General features: G+C 57.6%; 4 protein-coding genes across 7 annotated transcripts in view; 2 read left to right on the plus strand and 2 right to left on the minus strand.

The window, feature by feature from the left end:
• NCAN (neurocan) overlaps nucleotides 1–203 on the minus strand; it is a 27,421-nt gene extending 27,218 nt beyond the window's left edge. The window contains exon 1 of the mRNA XM_045299144.1: nucleotides 111–203. The gene's annotated coding sequence lies outside the window, so the exon portion shown is untranslated. The remainder of the gene's footprint in view (nucleotides 1–110) is intronic.
• Nucleotides 204–5,838: 5,635 nt separating this feature from the next.
• Nucleotides 5,839–7,611, plus strand: LOC101658028 (nuclear receptor 2C2 associated protein). The gene is made up of 5 exons (XM_045298874.1): nucleotides 5,839–6,138; nucleotides 6,232–6,322; nucleotides 6,440–6,545; nucleotides 6,622–6,689; nucleotides 6,956–7,611. Exons 1-5 carry the CDS (start codon nucleotides 6,101–6,103, stop codon nucleotides 7,070–7,072), a joined length of 420 nt encoding a protein of 139 aa, XP_045154809.1. The 5' UTR covers nucleotides 5,839–6,100; the 3' UTR covers nucleotides 7,073–7,611.
• RFXANK (regulatory factor X associated ankyrin containing protein) lies at nucleotides 7,127–12,921 on the minus strand. Of its 4 annotated transcripts, XM_045298872.1 has the most exons (10): nucleotides 12,035–12,227; nucleotides 11,799–11,883; nucleotides 11,245–11,439; nucleotides 9,620–9,703; nucleotides 9,392–9,457; nucleotides 9,095–9,195; nucleotides 8,762–8,887; nucleotides 8,331–8,397; nucleotides 7,721–7,801; nucleotides 7,127–7,368 (listed from the first exon to the last, which is right to left on the minus strand). In XM_045298872.1, the coding sequence occupies exons 3-10, from the start codon at nucleotides 11,429–11,431 to the stop codon at nucleotides 7,298–7,300; spliced, it is 783 nt and encodes a 260-aa protein (XP_045154807.1). In that variant the 5' UTR covers nucleotides 11,432–11,439; nucleotides 11,799–11,883; nucleotides 12,035–12,227; the 3' UTR covers nucleotides 7,127–7,297. The 4 variants fall into 4 exon arrangements, with proteins under 4 accessions (XP_045154807.1, XP_045154808.1, XP_030743832.1 ...); XM_045298873.1 differs by lacking the exons at nucleotides 11,799–11,883; nucleotides 12,035–12,227 and adding an exon at nucleotides 12,857–12,921; XM_030887972.2 differs by lacking the exon at nucleotides 11,799–11,883 and having other exon boundaries at nucleotides 9,620–9,700; nucleotides 12,035–12,226.
• On the plus strand, nucleotides 12,579–21,521 carry BORCS8 (BLOC-1 related complex subunit 8). Its single transcript, XM_004705241.2, has 7 exons — nucleotides 12,579–12,644; nucleotides 12,859–13,054; nucleotides 15,467–15,579; nucleotides 15,889–15,953; nucleotides 16,942–17,055; nucleotides 18,139–18,211; nucleotides 20,418–21,521. Exons 2-6 carry the CDS (start codon nucleotides 13,018–13,020, stop codon nucleotides 18,170–18,172), a joined length of 363 nt encoding a protein of 120 aa, XP_004705298.1. The 5' UTR covers nucleotides 12,579–12,644; nucleotides 12,859–13,017; the 3' UTR covers nucleotides 18,173–18,211; nucleotides 20,418–21,521.
• The last annotated feature ends 299 nt before the right edge of the window (nucleotides 21,522–21,820 follow it).

Genomic DNA, 21,820 nt, shown 5'->3' on the forward strand with positions numbered 1-21,820 from the left:
CCGCTAGCCCCCTCCCCAGCCCAGGAGCTTTCCCTTGATCCCAGGCCTCCTCCCCAATCCAGAGGGCGGTCTCCCATCCCGGGGTCCCCATGCCCCACGGGGAGCCCCACCTGGTTCCTAGCTCGGGTTCATCCCCGGGGCTACCGCCCGCACAAAGGACGCTGGGCTCCGCTCGCTCGGCGCAGGGTCCAGCTCCGAGCCCTGCGCTCCGCTCGCCCCAGCGCCGCCTCAGCGGCTTATAAAGGGGCTGCGGGGCTGTGCTGCGCATGCGCCCCCCGCCCGCCCGGCGTTCGCGGCGCTGCGAAGAAGGGGGCTCCGCTGCTCAAAATGCCCCCTCCAACCACTCACCCCACCCGGAGGGAGGCCGGGTCTGGTTTCCCCCATCCCATCTGCGCTAGGAGCAGCGCTCATCGTCCCCGGCAGGTTCGGGATAGGGCCATTTTACAGGTGGGGAAACTGAGGCTGGGGAGGCCAAGTGGCTTCCCAAGGTCACACAGAAGAAAGGGCAGAACGGCCCTTGGACGTTGGCCTGCGGGCACTTCAGGGCTCACGCTCCCAGGAGTTTAGGCTGCGATTCCCTTTTGCTCCCCCCACCCCCCGGTTTATAGCTCAGGACAATTCCCCTGGGTTGTGCGAACAGCGGCTGCACTAGGCTGCTGACTGGGAAGGTTGAAGGTTCTCGTTCATGCAGCGGTGCCGCAGAAACAAGCCCTGGTGAGCTACTTCTGCAGAATCAGCCATCGGACACGCTCCGGAGCACAGTGCCATTTGGACACACATGGGGTCGCCCTGTGAGTCGCTTGGACTGGATGACAGTCGGTTCAGACACTCGCAGGGTTGAAGAGGTTCCCAGAGGGTGCCGGTAGGGACACCCCTGTCACCCAGCTGGTAAGAGGCCCGCAGAGTCTGCCACTCCCAAGAGCTGTTTCCACCCAGTGGTAGCCCAAACTTAGCATCTTGTGCATGCCTTCATCCTGTTAGCATGCCCAAAAGGTAGACAAGTGGAGGTCCACACCTCTACCCTCAAAAGCAGGGAAGTGTATTGGGGAGAGGAGGGTGGGGCAGGGTAGGAATTGTTCGAGAAGCAAAGCATTGCTGTGTATGAGGAGGGAGCCGTTGGCAGAGGGCACTGGGGGCTGCCGCACAACAGGGCTGAGGCAACTGAGCTCCCTGAATTAGACACGCGGAAAGTGCTGGATAGGCAAATGTGGCATTCCCTATGTATTTTACAACAGTTAATAACAAGGAACGAAGGGCTAACCCGCACACACGTGCGCGCTACAAGATGGACGAGCCCACCAAACAGGATGGTCAGGGAGAGAAGGCCCAAGGAAAGGCCACCAACCGACTGCACAATTCTGCATGTGCGTCATGTTCCCGTACAGGCCCATCCACAGAGACAGGAAGTGGGTCTAGGGGAGCAAGGAGGGAGATGACTGTTAACGAGCCCCGAGTTTCCTCTCGGAGTGATGTGAATGCTCTGGAACTAGGCAAAGGTCATGGCTGGCATGTCATTGTGAAATGTACTAACTGCCGCTGAAGCCTGCCCTTCCCGACAGCTCAGGTGGTGAACTGAATGTGCTGTGAAATTGAGCGCGACCTAATAACAATAAAAAAACAAAACACCTGGACACAGGTCACAGTAGCCCCCTGACTGTGGCTGGTGGGAGGGGGAGGTGACATGCTAACTGTGGTTATTGACTGCTTGAGTGCATGGGTTTGTGAGGTCGTGTGACTGAGCGTGGCTCTGGGACGTGTGTTGGGGTAACGGGTGTAGCTGTGTGGTTATGGGTGACTGTAGGGTTTTGTGGTGGTGAGGTTGTGGGATATGTGTGGCTGGGTGAATGGGCATGATTGTGACCTTGTGTGTTTGTGTGTGGTTGTAAGGGTAGGTAGCTGTGTGGCTGTGTGGTTGTGTGAGTGTGCATGGTTGTGTAGCTGTGTGTAATTGTGTAGCTGTGTGTCGGAACCCAATGGCTCAGCCTCTACAAGCCCAGGGTTCAAACCCTTCTGCCCCTCGTAGCAGTGTGTCTCTGGGTGAGCCACTGACCTCGCTGAGCCTCGGTTTTCCGTGTAAAATATGGATCAGGAAGCATTCTCCCCTCAGAGGGTCTGTTGGGAGAATGAGCTGCACAGTCAGTCCACAGCCCATTTTCTGACTGGGGAAACTGAGGCTCTGGGGGAGAAGCACTTGTGAGGTGACAGCACCCCCCACCCTGTCTGCGACCACAGAAACAGCTGCCCCCCTTCCTGCCAAGGCTGGCGCCAGGGCTGGGCTCCGAGGCTCTGGCTGGGGGCCCAGGGCGGGCTGTTGCCGGGGGCTTGAATAGCGGGGACCAGCCTGGGAATCTGCTGGGTTCAAAGAACTATTTATAGACACTGGGATTTGCCCAGTCCTCCCCCCACTAGCCCTTGATCTCTACCGTGTTCCCTGCACTGGGGCCTCTGCTAGGAGCGGCTGCAGGGGAGGCGATGGGGGAAGGGGTTGGTGGCCAGAACTGAAGGAAAGCTGGGTCTCAGGGTGGACAGTGTGGCTCTGAGGGCCTCTGACACGCTCATCTACATTCACATCTGTCACACACAATGTCATTCACAAGCACCGACACTCAGTCACACGCCTAGTCACACCGCAACGGCATGTAGGCTTCACATACATCTGCATCCAGACACAGGCATGGCCCTGCACACAAGCAACCCTGAAACTGTGAGCACAAGTCCCTCCACACTCACACTTCCCTCACCAACCACACTCGCCACCCCCAGACACCACGCTGCTCTCTCATAGCCATGGTGACAGTGTGGCCCTATCTGTAGGGTACTCCCACACAACCTCGGCCCGTGGACACCCAGTGTCCATCACGTGGTCACTCCCAGTCACATAAGCATAGCACAGCCGCACCACACGCAGCAACACTCCACCGACCTGTCACACACCTCACACTCATGTATCACCCCCATGTCCACAGAATCACCTTGCCTGCAGCCAGGGCCATCTCCCCAAACTGTTTACTTTAAGCTGGGGAACTGTCACAGCCTTCCCCATACTCCTTCACTGAGACTGAGACCACGGGGCAATGATCACCCCCACCCCCAGGGGGGAAACAGGCTTGAAGATTTCCAAGAGCCTTTCCCGTGCCCCCTCCCCCCCCAGCTTGAAGAGGTTAGGTACAGGGACAGTGGTAGCCTGCCCCCGAATCAGCTGACTGGAGCATCCTCGCTACCCAAACTTGTTGTCTGGCTTCCAGCAAGTGGCTGGTCCTCTCTGAGCCTCTATTTCTCTCCCAGAAAAGTATAAAGCTCAACCTAGCAGAGGGAATCCTTGAATCAGACTGGAGTTCGAATCCCAGTCTCTCCCAGGTGACGACCTTGACCATGTGACTTTATTCCGCAGTGCCTCAGTCCCTACCCACCCCCATGAAACAGAAGAGCCTCTGCTGACCCTTCTGGAGCTCCCCATGTCCATGGTACAGGAGGGGGAGGGTGGCTTGGCTCCTCATCCATCCAGGCAAATGAATGAGTCACTTCTGGCTGCCCCGCTGGGAGCCTGGAGTCCTTAATTCCCTGGAGAAACAGGAGGCTCTTTCATGCCTGGGAGCCAAGGGGGGTGAGGAGGCAGGAAGAGGGTCCGGAGCTGGCCTCCTCCCAGTGCTGAGGGGGCCCCTTGCCAAGGCTGGGAGTGGTGGAGAGGGCTGTGGGGGCCCTGCATACCCTCACTGGGACTTTGGCCTGGTCCCTGAATCCTTGCCACTGCGGGGTCCATGAGCTAGTGAGTGGAAACAAAAGTGATCCCAAAGGGCTACCCCAGCAATCTCTCAGCAAGCATCACCCCAGCTGTTGTGTGTCTTCCAGAAAAGCCCCTGCATGGAATCCTGGGACAATCCTGTAAAGAGAACTGCCCCCACTCTACAGATAATGAAACTGAGGCCCAGAGAGGTCCAGACGCTTGTCCAAGACCATGAAGGCATCCAGTGGCTGAACTAGGACTGGAACCAGATCTGGCCCCTCCAGGGTTCACGCTCTTCTAGCTGCCTCTGGGGGCAGGGGGAGGGATACATGTATTGCCATCCCAGTGCCAGCCCTGGCACCAGGTTAGTCAGGTCTGGATGGCACCACCCCATGTCGGATGCAGGAAGTCCTGGCAGCAGGGTGAGATGGAGCAGGGCCTTCCGCTGGGGACCCACTTTCCCAGGCAGCCCCCTCCCCAAGGGTGGGTTGGGGCAGACATTGGTTGGATGCCGAGATCGGCTTTCCCCAGCCCTTGAAAGAAGGGGCTGGGTCCTGGTCATTCAATTGAAGCCAGGAACTGCAGCCTCCGGTTAGAGGCTGCGCTGTCTCAGACCCCCTCCATTCATGCAGATCGGAAGGTGTCCCGCCTTCCTCAAGCACCTTCCACGGCTCCTCCGGGCCCAGCGGGATCTGGCTCCACACATCTCATTCTGATTCATGGTCTCTCACCCATGTAGACCCTTGCTTGTTTCTGCCTGGAACAGTCTCAGTGCTCTCACCCGGACTAACTCCTGCCATTAGGGGAGGACCGATGACAGTATTTCCTGGCTTTGCTGCAGGAAAATGAAGACCAACACCAAAAGGACCCAGCAAGCCATTGGGCAGCTGCTGCTTCCAGGAAGCCCTCCCTCCAGGTAGAGTCCCCCCAGGCCCCTTGCCTCACTTCCATTTCCCCCTCTGTTCCAGCCCTAACCTCTTAGGGCTAGGAATGTCTGTATCTAGTTTTGTCTTCTCCAGATTGTGGGCTCATCAGGCACTGGCCTGGGGCTGAGGACTCCCACTACCCCCATCGCCATGCATCCCAGGGATGTAAAGGACTGGCACAAAGCATGGCTAGGTGGCAGAAGATGTTTAGTGAACCACTGAACCAAATGTGTAGTAGCCGGTGTCCTAGAATTTGTGGGATCTGGCTTGGTGGACTTCTGTTCATCCTTCAAAACCCATTTCATATTCCCCCTCCCCCAAGAAGGCTTCCGTGGTGATCCAGGCAGCATTAGTAGGAAAGACAGAATTGGAGGCTGGGTCTCTTCTGTCCCAGGGAGGATTCCTTGTACTCCAGCATGGTGGCCTCGTCCTCAGCACTCCTTTGGTCTCTGGAAGGCAGTGAGGTATAGCCGATAGCAGGCTGCATTCCAAACAAAATCCAACTCACTGCCGTGGAGTGGACAGTGACCCTTAGCAATCCTCCTGTGGGTTTTTGAAACCTTAACTCTTTATGGGAGTGGAAAGGCTTGTCTGTCTCCCCAGGAGGGGCTGGTGGTTTCAAACTGCTGACCTTGAGGGTAAGCAGGTCGATGTGTAACCCACTACACTACCAGGTCTCCTGAAGGCTGCATTTAGCAGTATGCAAATGAATTTGGCAGATTTCCCTAATTAGGCAGAACCCATTGTAGGAAATCTCTCAAACAGCAAAACCAGTGTGCCGTATGGGCCACCAAGAAACATCCACTAGTTTCTTCTGCATGTAGTGGGCACTAGTGCCTTTTGGTATTGGTCTTCATTTTCCAGCTGCAAGCCAAGAAATACTGCCATCGAATCCTTTCCAGCTCATGGCGACTCTATTAAGGCAGCTCAGAACTGCTCCCTAGGGTTCCCGAGGCTGTAAAGAGCCTCATCTATCTCCTCGAGGTAGCAGACCAAAGCGAAACCAATTACAGCACAGAGGTCCTTACAGCAGCTCCAGGAATCACTACGTGGGCCCTTTAAGAGGAGGCCGTGGGAGGGCGGGGCCAGGTAAGAGCCTGCCCCTAGAAACGGCGGCGGGGCGGAGCCGCGCGTCTCACTGCGCCTGCGCAGCGTCCACGCGCCTCCGGCTTCCAGCTTTTGTGTCTCGGTGCTTCCGCAGGACTGTAGTTCCAGGAGAAGGGGTGACCGCGTCCCAAAGCCGTGGGAAAAGGGTTTTCCATCTTTGCACCCGGTGTGGAAAGACCCTGGCCCTGGGCATTGACAGTGTACCCAATTTTCTCGGCCAAGGGGGTGGTGATAACGGAGACATTTGGCATCAGAGGGGTGGGCAGGCGGAAGTGGCGGTCTGGACTCAGGTCACAGGTGAGCACCTTGACTTTTGAGCCCTGCGCAGGCTGGCGAAGCCAAGATGTCCCACTCTTTGGTTTGTCCAGAGACCGTGAGCAGGTGAGTCTGGGGCGCGCCCTCGACTGGGGGTGGGTGGGGTCCGAGTCCCTACGTGGGCAGTTCTTGGAGCCCTGCCTCTGGTGCCCTCTTCAGGGTGAGCTCCGTGCTGAATCGCAACGCCCGGCAGTTTGGGAAGAAACACCTGTTCGACCAGGAGGAGGAGACCTGCTGGAACTCAGACCAGGTGAAGCAGCTCCCTGGATCCTCAACCCAGTCTGAATCTGACCCTGGGGGCTGTGTGACCAAGTTGGTGCAGAGGCTAGGGGGGTGGTCTCCAGCCTGTTTCCCCATCTGCTTCTAGGGCCCCTGCCAGTGGGTGACGCTTGAGTTCCCCCAGTGCGTCCGCATCTCCCAGCTGCAGATCCAGTTCCAGGGGGGCTTCTCAAGTCGCCGGGGCCGCCTGGAAGGTACTGAAGGCCCTGGGGTGCGGGCCCTGGAGGGCCTCCTACCTAGGCCCACCGTGTGCCTTTTTCTGTGATGCAGGCTCACAGGGCAGCGAGGCGCTTTGCAAGATTGTGGACTTCTACCCTGAGGACAACAACTCCCTTCAGATATCCTGTGAGGTGGTGGGTGGGGAGGCTGCTGGTGAGGTGGGAGGCAATCTGCACCTCAGACTGGGAAGTGGCCCAAGCACAAGGCTTACATTCTCGCAGCTTCCTCTGCAAAATGGGGCCGGTTTTGCTTGAGGCTCAGGGCCCTAGGCCACCCAGCATGGTGGTGGTAAGGGAGCCAGGGCTGATGGCTGGGACCTGGGAGGACTGGGGAGTTCCAGGGGGGTGGTAAATAGAGGCAGATTTCCCTTGACTGCTGTCCTCAGACCTTTCCTGTGCCAACCACTGAGGTGGCCCGGCTGAAGGTGACCTTCGAGGACATGGCTGACTTCTTTGGTCGGGTGGTCATCTACCACCTTCGGGTGCTGGGAGAGAAGGTGTGAGGCTGCCTCTGTCAGGAAGCCCCCAGGGGAGCATGACCAAGCAGCCAAGCCATGGAGTTTTGCAAAGAAGTTTTATTGGTTCCTCTTGAGACCGCCCCCTCCCACCACTGTCCAGCCTCATCTCCCCTGCTGGAGAGCTGGAGCTGCCTCTGAAGCCAGCTGGGTGGCTCCGGCTCTGGGCTGCCTGGTTTGTTCCCTGAGTGTCCGAGTCCCAGGTGGTGGCCATCACTCGGGGTCAGCGGGCACAAGGTCCCTCTGGAAAAGCTTGAGAATGTGGTTCTCGATCACCTGTTGCACTGGGGACAAAGACAGGGACAGGAGCTGAGGTGGGGGCTTCCAGGCCCCACCAGCTGCACCTGCCCCTTAGGGAGTGGACAATGGGGTCTTCTAGCCCCCAGGCCCTGGTGGTTCCGCGGACTCCATCCCACCTCTTCCTAGCTTACACCTGGACTGTGCAAGCCTTCTCTCGAGCTTTTAAGGATGCTCTCACCCTTGGCGAGTTTTTAAAGCTTTAAAGGTTATTTCTTAGCAAGCCAAAATGACGGGTCGTGATTTTGATGAAAAGGTGAGGGGGTCCCATACACCCCTCTTGGTGATTATCCACCTACAGCATTCCATTCCATCACTGCCCAGGTGCCTGAGACCAACCTTTGCGATACCCCAGGGCCACGGCGAGGTCCATGGGTGTGTAGCCAGAGTCAGCCTCCGTGGTGAGATCAGCTCCTCGGGCTAGAGGCAGAGCAGAGGAGGAGGGTGGCAGCCTGAAGGCTAGAGACTAGAGGGATGCTAGCAGGGGCCAAAGGTGACTGGTTGGGGGACAGAAAGGAGAGCTACTGAGAGGAGTGTGGGATGAGGAGGGGCCACGTCAGGTGCACTGTGGAGGGGGCGCTGGAGGAGGGCACAGAAGGGGCTGGTGGGGTACTGGATCGGGGGCTGGTGTGGAGTCAAGATGGAGCTGCTTGATGGTGGGGCACTCGATGGGGATGCAAGGTGCACATCTGGGGGGAGAGTTGAAGCCAACTCCCACCAAGGGGCAGGAGCCTAGAATGGGGCTCCAGAGGCCCAGGTGCTCCCCAGCATGCAGCCATCGCCTGCCTTTGCCCACAGCCCTGAGTAACAGTCCTCTCTGAGCCTTAGGCAGTGAGTGCAGCCACCAGGATCCCCACCTCCGGGGTCCCTGAGGCTCTGAACTGGAGTACCCAGCCCCATCAGCCTGCCCCCCAGGGGTCCCCCAAGTGGGGTACTGGGTCTCGCTTACCCAGCAAGGCCTCCACACACTTCACATGGTTCCCCCGTACAGCATACAGCAGGGGGGTTCCTCCGTTCTGGGGAGGAGAGATAAGGCTCTAACTTTTGCCAATGACCAGGACTCCTTAGGCTCTGCCCTCACTTGTCACATGTCTACCTGTGTCTCCTCTGTGAGGGTGGGGAGTGACGTTCCTGCTTCCAGGAAGGCCTCCTTGTTCTCCCTCTCCTGAGGGGCACCTAGGGGCTCGCTGCAGCTGCCTCCGAACCACCCATCCCAGCACTGTCTGCCACATCTGAGCTGCCTGTTAACTGGGCTGCCTCCCCTCAGACTGGAGCTCAGGGCCGAGCCTGCCTTGCCAGAGCAGGGCTTTGGCCCACGTCGGGAGGCAGGAACTCGGGCGAGGAGACTGGCGGGCTGGGAGCCTGGGAGTGGCCCCTCACCCAGTCGTAGATGTTGATATCCACGTCCCGCTCCAGCAGCAGTCCCACGATGTCCGTGTAGCCTCCTGTGCTGGCCAGGGACAGGGCGCTCTCCCGCTCCTTGGCCAGGATGTGTGGGTCGGCGCCCTGGGGGCAGAGCGGGATGTGGGGGTGGGGGTGGAAATGAGAGGATGGTAAAGGAAAAGTGGGGCACAGAGCGGAGGGGAGAAGCAGGGGAGCGTATGGGAGAGTGAGGAGTCCTAGATTCCCCCACCCCACAGCCCCGTTTTACAGGCTCCAGCAGGTCCAGCCAAGCCCCCTACCCACAGGCCCATAAGCCCCAGACACACACACCCACTCCAGCAGGAAGCGGACAGTTCCAATCTCGCCGAAGGCTGAGGCCCAGATGAGAGGGGTGAAGCCATGTTCATCTGGCTTGTTGATTAGGTTGTCCCCTGGAGGGGTGGGGCAGGGGGGTGGGAGTCAGGCCCCAAGAGACCATGAGGGAAGAGGCACACAGATAGAAGGGCTGTAGCCATAGCACCCCTGTGGACCCACCAACACACACCCAGGTCACCCCTGCACCCAAGGGTGGGCACATTTGCGTTCAGACTGGTCTTGACACACCAACTCCCCCATGTGGACACACACCTTTCCTCAAGTGTTCCCTCAACTGGCTCAGCTCCCCCTGGGCTGCGAGCTGGTGGATGGACAGGGCTGGGGGGCCAGAGGAAGAGAAAACCCTGTCAGGGGCGGGGCGGGGGATGTGGAATCCTCACCTGTCCCATGCCCCTCCCTGGGCCTCAGTTTACCCCTGTCCAAGGGGCCTCCTCTTAGACCTCCTTGCTGAGCCCCCAGGGTGCCTGAGCCCCTACTCACAGTCCAGGGTAGCCGGCAGGGCAGAAACTTCATTCCCTCGCTGCCGGTTGGTGAGGGTGGTGGAGTGCTTCAGGGAGCTGCCTGCTGGGAGAGAGAGGAGGGGCCTCAGTGTCCCCAGGCTGTAGGGAGGACCCTGCCTGGGGTTTTGGCTTCAGCAAAGACCTTGCCTGCAAATCTCTTGCTGTTCACTGGCCCCAGCCCCGCCTTCTCACATTCGCGGGAATATTCTCTGAGCCAAGTAAGGTGTCAGGTGAACAAGACAAAGGCCCTGCCTGCTCTCAGGGGCAAGGGGGTAAACCCGGCAGAGAAACAATAAAACAGCACATAGAACTAGCGCTGAGAAGGAATAAAAACCCCGTGTAAGGTGACAGAAAGGTAGGGGGAAGGGCTGTTTTACAGGAGGTGGTCAGGAAGGGCCTGAGAGGTGAGGCTGAGATTGAGACTCAGGGACCAGGGAAGAGGATAGGGGAGCAGCAGCCACGGCAGTGGGGCCGGCAAGTGCAAAGGCCTTGGGGTGGGCGGAATTAGGTTCTAGGACTCCACTCAAATCTTTGGCCCCTCAGCTAAATGTAGACCATTTAGACCGATGACCCAGCAATTCTACACCTCATTCTCTACCCAAAAGAATTGCAGACAGGTGTTCAGACAAATCTTTGTGGCAGTATTACACATAATAGTCAAGAGATGGAAACAACCCAAAAGCCTATCAATAAAGGGAGAAATAAGCAGGAAGCGGCCCACCCCAACAACGGGACCCTGAGATTTGACCACGAAGAGCCAAGTTCTGGTATGTGCAATGCAACACGATGGACGGGCCTCCAGAATTACAGCTCCCCGAGTGCGAGGCTGACAGAAAAGGTCACATGGTGTATGGTTCCACTCAGACGAAAGGGCCACCAGCCACTCAAACCCACTGCCATGCTGCCAGCTGCGACTTAGCGACCCTACAGGACAGAGAAGCCCTGCTCCTCAGGGCTTCTAAGACAATCTTTACAGGAGCAGGCGGCCTCATCTTTCTGGAAGCCAAGAGTGGGTGTGAATTGCAGGCATGACAGCAGCTCAGCCCTTAAACCATGGCACCACTAAAGTCCTTCATGAAATGTTCAGCCAGGCAAATGCAGGGACCGGAAATGGATTGGTGGCTGCCAGGGGCCCGGGTGAGTGCTAGCACACACAGGATACCATTCTGGGGTGATGAAAATGTTCTGGAATCTAGATGGGGGTGGGTGGCTGCACAGTATTGTTACTGGGATGTTCACTTTAAAAGTTGTACAGTCTGGTGGTGTAGTGGCTAGGAGTTGAGCACCAGGTGAGCAGTTCGAAACCACCAGTCCACCTCAGGAGAAGGATGGGGTTTTCTACTCCTACAAAGTGAGTCTTAGCAACTCACAGGGGTCCCTGTACCCTGCCCTGTAACATCACTATGAGTTGGCATCAACTCGGCAATCAGTATGGGTTTGGTAGTTTACCATGATTTAAAAAGTGAACTTGTTACACCGGCCAGTGAAGAAGCCCTCGGCTGGGACATGTCCCAGGTGCAAAGACAGGTGCTGTTGCTGCCACCAAGTCCTATCAATAGCAAGCACATCAGTCACAGAGGGTTGGACCCAGTGGAGGACTCTTACCCTGAGGTGAGGGGACCCCAGTGTCCACATCAGGGTTCCCAGGCTCCGGGGTGCAGGGGAAGAGGCTAAGGACCACGGTGTCTGAGCTGTCAGGGCTCTCATCCCTGGAGTCTTCTGGGTCCCCGGGCTCTAGGGCAGGAGGCAGCTGAGCTGGGCTGAGGTCATCTGCTGGCTGAGCAGGCTCCATGCAGGAAGCTGGGGTAGCAGAGAGGAGAGATGAGACATGGGATAGATTGCTAGTTGGGTTGCTAACTGCAAGGACCTTAGTTCGAACCCACAAGCTGCTCTTAGAGAAAATGATGAGGCTTTCTGATCCTGCAAAGATTATGGCCTTGCGAATCAAAGGGGCAGTTCAGCTCTGTCCTTGAGGGTCGCTCTGAGTCAGTCGACTGGACGAAGTTAGGGAATGTGGTACAGACCTCAACACCCAGCCTGCATTGCGAAGGTAGACACACTGAGGTTCGGGTTAATTGCCTGGCTGAGACCAATTACTTTGGGTGCCCTTCCCCCATACTAATCCCAGCACACAAGGGTGAAACTGTGGGTTGCATTACCTCGCCTGCCAAGCACAGAATCCGAATCCACGCCTTAAGCCCTCTGTGCTTCAGCTTCCTCGCCAATAAAATGGGGAAACGAGGCCTAAAAAGTCAGCCGAGTCGCGGGCAGCGCTTAGGGAATGCTCGCGGTGGGGGTTCTCCAGTGGTCTCCGGCACGAGCGAGGACTTAACAACGATGTGATTGACCCTACTCCCACCCACGCTTTCCTTCCTGATCGAGGAAGCAAACTTACCTCCCCACGAGCCTCCTCTGTCCCCCCGCACCGCAAGCCAGGGTCCCCCAAAACTTGGGGGCTCAATTCAGAAACTTTTCTCCTTCACTTGATGCAAGGAGAAAAAGCCGGACCCACAGCACCTGGCTGCTTCTGCCGGGACAGAGCAACTTGATACGCGACTACTACCCCCACCCGAGAACTGGCCCACTGCGCCTGCGCACCTCCGCCTCCCAAAAGTGCGGAAAACCTCGCGCTTCAGAAGCTGGTTGTGGCCCTTTAAATCTCGGGGAAGGGGCGTGGCTTCTGCTGGGACACCCCACCCCCCGCCCCAGGATTGCAGTTGCGCCTGCGCGCTCTAGCCGCCTGCGGCCTGGAAGAGTGGGCGGGGCCTCGTGGGACTCCGAGGATCTCACTGAGCCTGCGCGGTCAAATCCTGCTCGGCTCCGAGGTTTTCGATTTGGAGCCCGCCCCCCGGCTTCACTTTGGAAGGATGGGCGGAGTCTTTCCCAACTGGGCGGGAGGGTAGAAGTGGGCGGAGCCTCCAGGACTTAAAGGAGCAACGCACCCTTTATCGGCGCCCCTAAGAATGACCCCCTGCAGGCCAGGCGGCTCCGGAAACGTGTAGGGGGTTGGTATCGGCAGGGGCCCCAAGAGCGACCTCACGGCCCGCGTCGGATAGTGTGTGCAGTGTCCCCCAGCCCCCAACCCTTCTGCACAAGGAAAGAGAGTTCTGGAAAGGAGGCGCTTGGCCCTCCTGCCTGGGCGTTCCTCCTTAAGGTTCGAGGGGTCTGCCCTTCCTCCCCACCCACCCACAACGTGTCTCCTCTTCTTCTCACTCACAGCTCCTCTCCTGCCTCAGGAGACGGAGAAGGGAGGAAGCCCGTCGACGGTACCGGAACTGGACCTGCGCGGTGTCCGGTTTCAGCGAGGGACGACTAAGGCCGACGTTCCCGTCTCCCGACTTCCGGTTCCTGTTTGTGGTTCACTTGGCTGCGGACGCGATGGAGGAACCTGAGATGCAACTCAAGGGGAAGAAAGGTGGTGCGGGGACCCGGGCGGGACAGAGGAGGCTGCGTGGGGATCACGCTCAGAGAAAGGGTGGGAGGGGCGCCTGCGGGGCAATGGGCGCGTTGAGTAGTCGCCGTATCTCAGCTTTGACACCTGTCAACTGGAGAGAGTAATAGACTACTCAGGGTCTTGTAAGAATTCACCGACTTGATATTTGCAAAGCATGGGAAAGTGCGCGTGAAATTGCTACTTTTCTTGCTTAATTTGTTTATACGTTTACGCATTTGTATGTGCTCGGATTACCCAACGTTTACAAGTCACATAGTAATAATTTGTAAGTTACCTTAATTTACTTGTAAGCTATGCATGTCTTTTTTATTTTTTTGCATGTCTTTATTTTTATTGTTAATTATTGCTGATTGTTTAGAAAGCAGAAGTCTATATGATTCCCACTTAAACCTGTCGATCACTCACCTCGTTTTTGAAACAAAGAAAAGAGGGTCTTCACAATGGTTAGCTGGGCAGATCCACACGCAGTCTCCTTTGAGTCTAAAGCACACGCGTTACTGGACAAGAACATGAACTATTGGAGGGACCACTCTTGCCACTCCCTTTTTACAGAGGAGAAAGCTGTGGCTGAGATGTCCCTGCCCACGTGAAGCATATCGCTTTTGCAAATACACAGAATAGAAATGAATGTAAGATCTTGAGGCCAAGTAGAGTGGAGGGAGTATCTCTTTAGGCATAGTAGTCAAGGAGGGCCTCTCCTGGGAGGGATCTCTTGGAGCTGAGACCTGAGGGATAAAGAGGAGCCAGTAGGGCTGGCAGAAAGTGTCTCATAGGAGGGAACAGCAGGTACAAAGGCCCTGGGGTGGAGAACTGTTTGGAGTTGTGCAAATACCATCTCCCACTGGCCACATAAATGTGTTCAAGTTTAAATTAAATAGATGCACTTGAATTGTGGTGCTGGAGAAGAATATTGAAAGTACCATGGTAGTGTTAAAAGGAGAAACCGATCTGTATTGGAAGACGTAAGGCCGGAGTGCTCCTTAGAGGCGAAGATGGCAACACTTGGTCTTACATGCGTTGGACATGCTGTCAGGAGAGACCAGTGTCTGGAGAAGGACATCATGCTTGGTAAAGTGGAGGGCTGGCGCAAAAGAGCAAGGTCCTCAGTGTAATGGTTTGACACCGCGGCTGCATCAGTGGGCTCAGGCATAGGAGCCATCATGAGGCTGGTACAGGACCGGGCAGTGTTTCCTTCTGTGGTGCATGTGGTTGCTGTGGGTCCATTGGAGCTGGCTCGATGGTGCCTGACAGCAACACAGTTAAAATTGAGTCGCTCCATCAGTTTCAGGTGCTCAGTAAGCACCGGTGGCTAGTGGCTACTGTCTTAGGGCGGATTAAGGGACCTTGCTATCATTTAAAAGCGTCCTTTTGAGCAGTGCTGGTAGTGTTTGAGGGACAGCTATTGTGGCTGATGTGGAAGGAGACAAGGGCAAGGAGGTCAGCAGTGATGGCCATCCAGTGCCTTATGGATAATGATAAGGACCCCACCCTCTGCCATCTTAGAGAGTAGAACTCCCTCGGGTTTCCAAGGCTTTAAGTCTTCACAGGAGCAAAAAGTTTCATCTTTCTCCCTCGGAGTAGCTGGTGCGTTTGAACTGTTTTGTGGTTAGCAGCTCAATGTATATTTCTTTTCTGATCGTTGGGAGCTATAGGATGAGGTTTCCAGCAAAGGCAGGACCTATCTGGTGTGTTGTCAGGAGCTCATTTTGCTGCGTGGAGGTGGCACCCTTGGCGTGGGAGGGGAAGTAGGGAGACTGGGGAAGAGGCTGGCTGGCACTCAGGTTGGGTATAACAGGCCCAGGGCCAGTGGAAGTAGTGGAGTACTGCGCAGGGGTGATGATCTGGACTTCATTTCGTGGCACCAGCATGGTCTGATCACAGTTGGGGAAAGGGTGGGACCGGGCGGGCTGGTGAATGCTGGCTGGCTGGACATTGCCATTTTTCGAAGCAGACCCTGAGGATTCTGTATAATTCATTTGCCAGGAGCTCTCCATCGCTGGGAAGGTAGGAGGAGGTAGAACAAGCTCCTCTTCAGGTGAAATCCCACAGAGGAGCTTGGGAGGGCTGGACCTGGCCTCTCCCACCCAGGGTTTCCAGCTGTGGGTAAGGGCTATGAACACCTGGGTGCTTTGGGCCCCATGGCATGCCCTGAAGTCGTAACTGGGGGCTGAGGGCTCTGGGCCGCGCTGGTGCATCCAAGTGCATTTCACTTGGATTTGGGAAGGGGAAACCACAGGAGGACTTGCTGTGACAGTCTCCTCCAGTCCTCTGCTGGGGCTCCAGTTACCCCACTGCTGGCAGGATGGCACACCCCACACTCCGCTCCAAGGGTAATGCGGATGTTGTGTCCCTGTGCTTTCTCCCTCCCTGCAGTCACAGACAAGTTCACCGAGAGCGTGTACGTGCTGGCCAACGAGCCTTCTGTGGCACTCTACCGCCTGCAGGAGCACGTACGCCGCTCTCTGCCGGAGCTGGCCCAGCACAAAGTAAGCACCACCCACTGTGGCCCCTGGCCACTCCACCCCGCTATAGGGCAGGAGGGTGGCCGGGAGGGTCCAGGGTGGGGTGGGGTGGGGCTCTAGTGAGATTCCAGTGAGGAGGCCCAGGTGGTCCAGCCAGTAAACAGGTGGGGGTTGGAGAAGGAGGTGGGCCAGGCCAAGGGAACAGCTGTACAAAGCCGGAGGCGGAGGCTCAGAAGCCCCAGCTGAAGAGGGAGGGAAGGCCTGGACTAGAGGCCTTCAGAGCCCCCATGAGTGCCCCCAACATAGCCGCCTCATCACACCCCATCCCTGCAGGCGGACATGCAGCGGTGGGAGGAGCAGAGCCAGGGGGCCATCTACACAGTGGAGTATGCCTGCAGGTGAGTGCTCACCCCACCGGCCCCCCAGGGTCTCCCTACCATGAACCCATCACTCCCACTCAGTCAGTCCCTGCCATATGCATCCATCTGAGTGGAGGTTTGTGGGTGGTGGCATGGCTGGGCCTGCCCTTCCCCCACAGCTGTTCCTGCTCCTTCCAAACCTGGCTGGTGTGGGTAGACCCCTGGGTGCAAGAAGTTGGCACCTCAAGGGGATAAGACTGCAATTCTATGGGAGTAGGAAGCCTCATCTCTCTCCTGAGGAGCGGCTGAGAGTTGCGAACTGCTGACCATGGCGGTTAACGGCCCGACGCCCCCAGGGCTCTTTAGACCGAAGAAGGGACTGGAATGCTGGGAAAGCTGACTGCACAAGGCAGGCGAGTGAGGCAGAGCCGCCCAGCACCAGCACCAGAAGCATGGGGTTCTTCCACTAGGGCCTTAAAGCCTTTGAGCCGACCCCACCCCGTGGTCTCTGGCCAGGCCAGCAGGTCCTGAAGCCACAATCGATAGATCGATGGGCGTGGTCTTGTGCTGTTAGCGACCAGTTGCCGGGGTGGTGAGTCTGGTCATGGTGCTGCCGGCACTCAGCGTCGCGCTGTGCTGCAGTCCGTTTCCCCGGCTGGTTTCTCAGAAGCAGTCTCCAGGCCTTTCTTCTGTGGCACTTCTTGGTGGGGGGCGGGGACTCGAACCTCTGACCTCCTGGTTAAGCAACCAAGCACATGAACCCCTTCCACCATTCAGGGCATCTTGTTTCCACCCCCTCCAGAACAAAGCGAAGCGTACCCTCAAACCCATTGCCATGGGATTGATTCCGACTCAGCCCCTCACGCGTTCCAGTCTCAAAGTGCTCCCTCAGTTTCCCCAGTCGTGATCTGTCTGGAAGCTGATCGCCGGGCCTTTGTTCCAGGGAGCTGCCAGGTGGCTTCAGCCGCCCATCTTAGGCTCGTAGTGGAACACAGACGCCGCCTGACTCCGCCCTCTCCCGTTTCAGCGCCGTGAAGAACCTGGTGGACAGCAGCGTCCACTTCCACAGCGTCGAGGGACTGCTCAGACAGGCCATCAACATCCGGGACCACATGAACGCCTCCGCTGCCCAGGGTCACAGGTAGTCCCAGGCACCACCGCCTCGCCGTCAGGACCATCGACCAGGAGCTGCCCTTCCCGATCTCTGGCCTTTGGTGTCTGTCATGGGAGAGTCTGGTCTCTTGGTACCCGGAACTGAGCTCCGTCCTGGACCGAGCCCTGGCGGGGCACTGGGGACCTGGGGCTCAGGGCAGTGCGCACGAGGGGCGGGGGAGAAGAGTGACATCCGGTGAACACGTGACCACCAAAAGCCCCACAGTCGGCGAAGGATGAGCATGGGGTTGGGGTGGAGGCCTCTAAGAAGAGGCAGGTGAGCAGAGGCCTGGATGAGACAGATGGGGAGCCGACGGGGACTGGGTTTCAGGCGGAACGGTGAGGACAGAGCCGGACAAGCCAGCTTGGTGGAGGAGCGTGGGGGAACTGGGTGTGACTGGGACAGGCTGCAGCGGTCGGGCTGCGGGTGCAGTGGGGCAGGCCTGGGTCTGTCTGGAAACAAAAGGCGCCCCAGGCCTTGGTGGGAGAGTTCTGCAGGAGTCGCTGTTGGCACACTGACTGACCAAATAAACACCCATCTGGATGCACCAGAGCATCAGGACCCACGTGCGGGCACCGTAGGCTGCCCCCCCCCCGCCCCACTCCCCGCCAGGCCTCAGGTGGTAAAGTCCCTGTGTTGCTGGTCTGATACTTGAGACCTGAGAAAGCGCGGTGCCCTCGGGGATAACCGAAAGGGAGGTGAGCCACCTTCCCGCCACCATTAGGTCCCTTGCACCAGAGCCTTGGCTTCAGGCAGCTCTGGGGAAGGTCCGGGGACAGCATGGCAAGTGTCTGTGTCCTCGCACAGCCCGGCCTCAGCCTGGTGTTCCTGTCGCTCATGGCCCTGCTGGGACTTTAGTGTCTACTCGTGTTGGCTGTTGCAAATACACAACATCGGGGTGCCCCCTCACACCTCCTCTCTGAATGTCCACGGGCCTCCGGGGGTTCCCAAAGACAGTACTGGTCACGTGTACCAAGAATACCCAAATGCTCTGCTGCAGCTCTGGGGACCAGCGGGAGCCCCACATCCTGCCCAGGGGTTCCTGATAGGCCCTGCCCTGTTTTATTCCAGCCCCCAGGAACCACCCCCACCCTCCTCAGCCTGATTCCAGGAGAGATTGGAGGTGCCTGGCCTCCCCCACCAGGTCAGTACTGGATCAGGGCTGGGGCCTCCCGACTCTGGACTAACCCACCCACCCCCACCCTCGCTTGCATAACCATGCCGACTCTGCGGGCATTGTGGGGACACTGTTGCCATGGGAGATGGCAGGAGACCTTCATGCCAGCATCCCAGTTCGACCTCCCAACCTCTCTCCTTACCTCACTTCTGCACATGGGCCTGTCCTGGTCCCAGATCCTCTCCTGTCCCCCAGGACTAAGAGGGGAGCCCACGTTCCCCCATCCTGCCACAGTCTGGCCGTTATCCACACACGGAGTCCTCAGCCAGGCAGGGGGCAGCACTTGCCCAGGGCCGGAATCCAGTGCTGCTGTGACCTCAATCGCAAGCCTCGGGTCTTTGAGACAGAACGCCTCGATGCTGCTTCCTGAGGCTAGACAGCCTGGCCAGGCTCATGGCCTTGTGGTCTCCGTCCTTGGCTGGTAGGCAGCCCCCCCGCTGGTGCCTCTTTTCCCTGTTCTGCCAACATCTAGTCCCCTTTCATAGCTTAGGAGAGACTAGCTTACAGTGCTCTGGCCTCAGAACCAAGAAAACCCCCTGGCCCACCAGGATTCCACCCACAGGTGTGTCCCTAGGTGCCCTCAGGTGGGTTCCCACTGGTGGCAGCCCTGTGTGCCCAGCCCTGCACTGCCATCCTCAATTGGAGGCTGTTTGAGCCCATTGCTGTTGCAGCCACTGTCAGTCCACCTCGTTGAGGTTCTTCCTCTTCACTGACCATCTGCTGGACCAAAACGGGATGTCCTTCTCCAGGGACTGGTCTCTCCTAATAACATGACCCAAGGCTGGGAGACAAAACCTGGCTGCCACTGTGTGGTGCTGGGCAAGCACCTCCCGCTCTCAGGTTGTGCTTTTGAGGAGGCAGAGGAAGCCACCCCTGACTTCTGGCTACACAAGGAGAGTCCAGCTCCACATCTGCCCAAGGTTGATTGCTGTGGGGCAGCGGTCAGCTGGGTCTCCACTCTCCAGCCTTCTTGAACCTGTCGTGGCACTGCTTCTCTGCCGAGTTCCATCGTCTCTTGTAGTCGCCACACACAACTCAAAATACGCGTGATTCCGGAAGTGACCAGGTTACACGTCAGGATCAGAAAACAGGAAGGACACAGTCCTGCTCTCTGCAGTGCCTCTTAGCCATGCCGGCAGACGCGGCTCCCTCTGGCCCATGCGCTTCTGCCCCGCACAGGCAAGTGCTTCAAAGCTCCTTTAGTGCTGCTGAAGGTCCAAGGGACACCCGTTGATTCCCCCTGGCCATCTCCTGGTCTCTGTGCCGCCCCTCTGCCGTATTTCCATGCTGGAATCTCAGACCCTCCTGCTTCTACTTTCTCGCCGGCCATGGGATCTCTGATGCTGCTTCTGGGATGGCTCGCTCTATACTGGCCGTATGGCGAAACTTGTCAGAGTCTCACACCTCATCCGGATGATCCCACCCAGTCGTTTGGTGGGAGTTACAGTGACTGGTTAGAAGACCCGCACCAAGCACTCATTCCACCGAGGTTTCCCCTGTGAGCAGCTGGGCTTGTGGATGAGCAGCTGTGGTGGATATTGGTGTGGTTTGTGCCCAGCAGTGATTGCTGTGTGGCAAAACATGCCTGATTCCGGTGGCTCACAGAAGCCCTGCCTTACAAGTCCAGTGGAGGCCAGCTTCAGCTGGGCGGGTCATCTGGTGGTCTCACTCTGGCCCCCAGAGTCGAGAAGACGTGGAGCTCACACATAGCGTCTGTGAGCTCTGACTACACACTTGATGAATCAGTTTTTGAGTAATCAGGGAGTGAGGCACCATTCACTGGAGCCCCCCCAAGCTTAGTCTCCACAATTGCTGAGCACTGAACTCTGGCTTAATTTAGGCTTAACTCTGGGCGTGAGAGCGGGGAGGGATCCTATAGGATGGGTGTTGGTCTGATGACATCATGGGCTATTGTGTCCCGCTTTGTTGCCTCTCAGCCCTGGGCCCACTCCTTGGTCACATCCTCTGCTCTGGACACTGCCCCTCTGCACTGCAGCCATACCAATACTCACGGCTTGCCCTCAGCCAACGTGCCTCCCCTGCACCACAGCCCAGAATTGCTCCCCAGCTTCTCCAGCTCAGAGCCTTCTACCCCTACCTGTCCACAGCATTGTCTGTCGTAACTATCTGCTTGTCCACTCGCAAGAACCTTCGACACATTTCCATTTCCCAGTGAGAAAATGAAGACTCCAAGTGGTGAGACAGTGGTCCCAGGGTCATTGAAAGTGCTCAGATTCACACCTGGACCCTCTGACCCTCCAGCTCAGCCCCTCACCCAGCCCCAGGACTGCCACCCCAGCATGGACTGAGATGAAGATGGGAAACTAACGTGTTCTGTTTCTCCGCACTCCTGCCCAGAGCTCTGGGCCCGGCTGAAGCCATGACTGCCTCTCAAGACACCCGCACAGCTCCCGGGCTCTTAGCTGCCCCGAGTACAGTCATCCCTGTCCCCCGTCCACATCCCTGGCATGCCCACAACTATCCTGGTCCGGCAGGTCTCCTCCAAACAGGCGTGAGAAGCCAGCATGGCGTGCCCATCATCACAGCTCTAGACAAGCAGGCCTGGGTGTGGTGGGGCCCAGCCTCACATTGACACTGGGATGTTGGGCCTGGCACTGGGTCCTCTGGTCCTACCTGTCTTCACCAGGACCACTTGTATGGCCTGGGGTGGGCATCCGGGCATCTGCCTGCCTGGCCTCAATTCTATCTCCAGCAGAAATTCCCCCAGGCCTGGAGGATTTTGAGAAGCCGCCCTCCCTCCGGGTGGGAATGGGACCCTGGCCTGGCCAATCAACTCCCAGCTTACTCAGGAAGTGGGTAAGACAAGCTTCCCAAGAACATGGCCTGGGGGCACCTGGACACAACTGATCTGAGGCCAGCTCATCTTGCTACTTGTCTACCCATCACATGTATGAGCGCATAAATCACCATTTTTGCAAAAAGTTGCTTTGCAGTGCTTTTCATGGCTGGCGGTGAATTCCAAGTCTGGACTGTCACTTGGCCGCCGAATGTACATCACCAGAGCCAGCTGTTCACCAGGGTCACCTTAGTCCCAGAATCCTTTGTTCATGTGAAATGGGTCCAGGAGATTTGAGTGGCCTTCAGGGTGTGTGGCCAGGGTGGGTCCTAGGCCAACTGCTCTGGAAGGGCCCCCCAACTTGACATTGAGAGAGAGAGGTGGCAAAGGCCAGGGACATCCCAGAGGAGTTGGTAGGCCCTAAGGCTGAAAAGGAGCCCAAGGATACTGGCGGGATGGTGGTGGATCTGGGACACAGGAGTTTCTGAAGATGAAGTGCTTCCACCACAGGAAACAAGACCCAAGTCTTCTCTGCCAGGATGGGGCTGGGGTGTCCCAGACAGACCTTCTTTGACCGAAAATGGTGTGTGGCCCTTGTCAGTCACTAGAGGGAGCCCTCTGTCCCTGAGTCCAGTCCTGTCTACCAGTAGTCCTTTATTCAGAAGCAAACAGTCAGCTGTGAGCCTGTCCCCCGGGGCAAACCCTCAATGAGGTAATTGCAGCTATTCCCTAGAGAATCCCTGGCAGTGGTTTGGGCCCCAAACTTAATGGGAACAGAC

The sequence above is a fragment of the Echinops telfairi genome, unplaced genomic scaffold (assembly GCF_000313985.2).
Source record: "Echinops telfairi isolate 266 unplaced genomic scaffold, ASM31398v2 ScPeMD7_7457;HRSCAF=8495, whole genome shotgun sequence".
Lineage (NCBI taxonomy): Eukaryota > Metazoa > Chordata > Mammalia > Afrosoricida > Tenrecidae > Echinops > Echinops telfairi.

Coding starts and splice junctions, on each gene's coding strand:
- LOC101658028 (XM_045298874.1), top strand. CDS start 6,101: ATGTCCCACTCTTTGGTTTGTCCAGAGACCGTGAGCAG. Junction 6,139..6,231: donor TGTCCAGAGACCGTGAGCAG/GTGAGTCTGGGG, acceptor TGCCCTCTTCAG/GGTGAGCTCCGTGCTGAATC. Junction 6,546..6,621: donor TCGCCGGGGCCGCCTGGAAG/GTACTGAAGGCC, acceptor TCTGTGATGCAG/GCTCACAGGGCAGCGAGGCG.
- BORCS8 (XM_004705241.2), top strand. CDS start 13,018: ATGGAGGAACCTGAGATGCAACTCAAGGGGAAGAAAG. Junction 15,580..15,888: donor CGGAGCTGGCCCAGCACAAA/GTAAGCACCACC, acceptor CCATCCCTGCAG/GCGGACATGCAGCGGTGGGA. Junction 15,954..16,941: donor ACAGTGGAGTATGCCTGCAG/GTGAGTGCTCAC, acceptor CTCCCGTTTCAG/CGCCGTGAAGAACCTGGTGG.
- RFXANK (XM_045298873.1), bottom strand. CDS start 11,431: ATGGAGCCTGCTCAGCCAGCAGATGACCTCAGCCCAGCTCAGCTGCCT. Junction 9,196..9,391: donor GAGGGAACACTTGAGGAAAG/GTGTGTGTCCAC, acceptor CCACCCCTCCAG/GGGACAACCTAATCAACAAG. Junction 8,398..8,761: donor ATATCAACATCTACGACTGG/GTGAGGGGCCAC, acceptor TCTCCTCCCCAG/AACGGAGGAACCCCCCTGCT.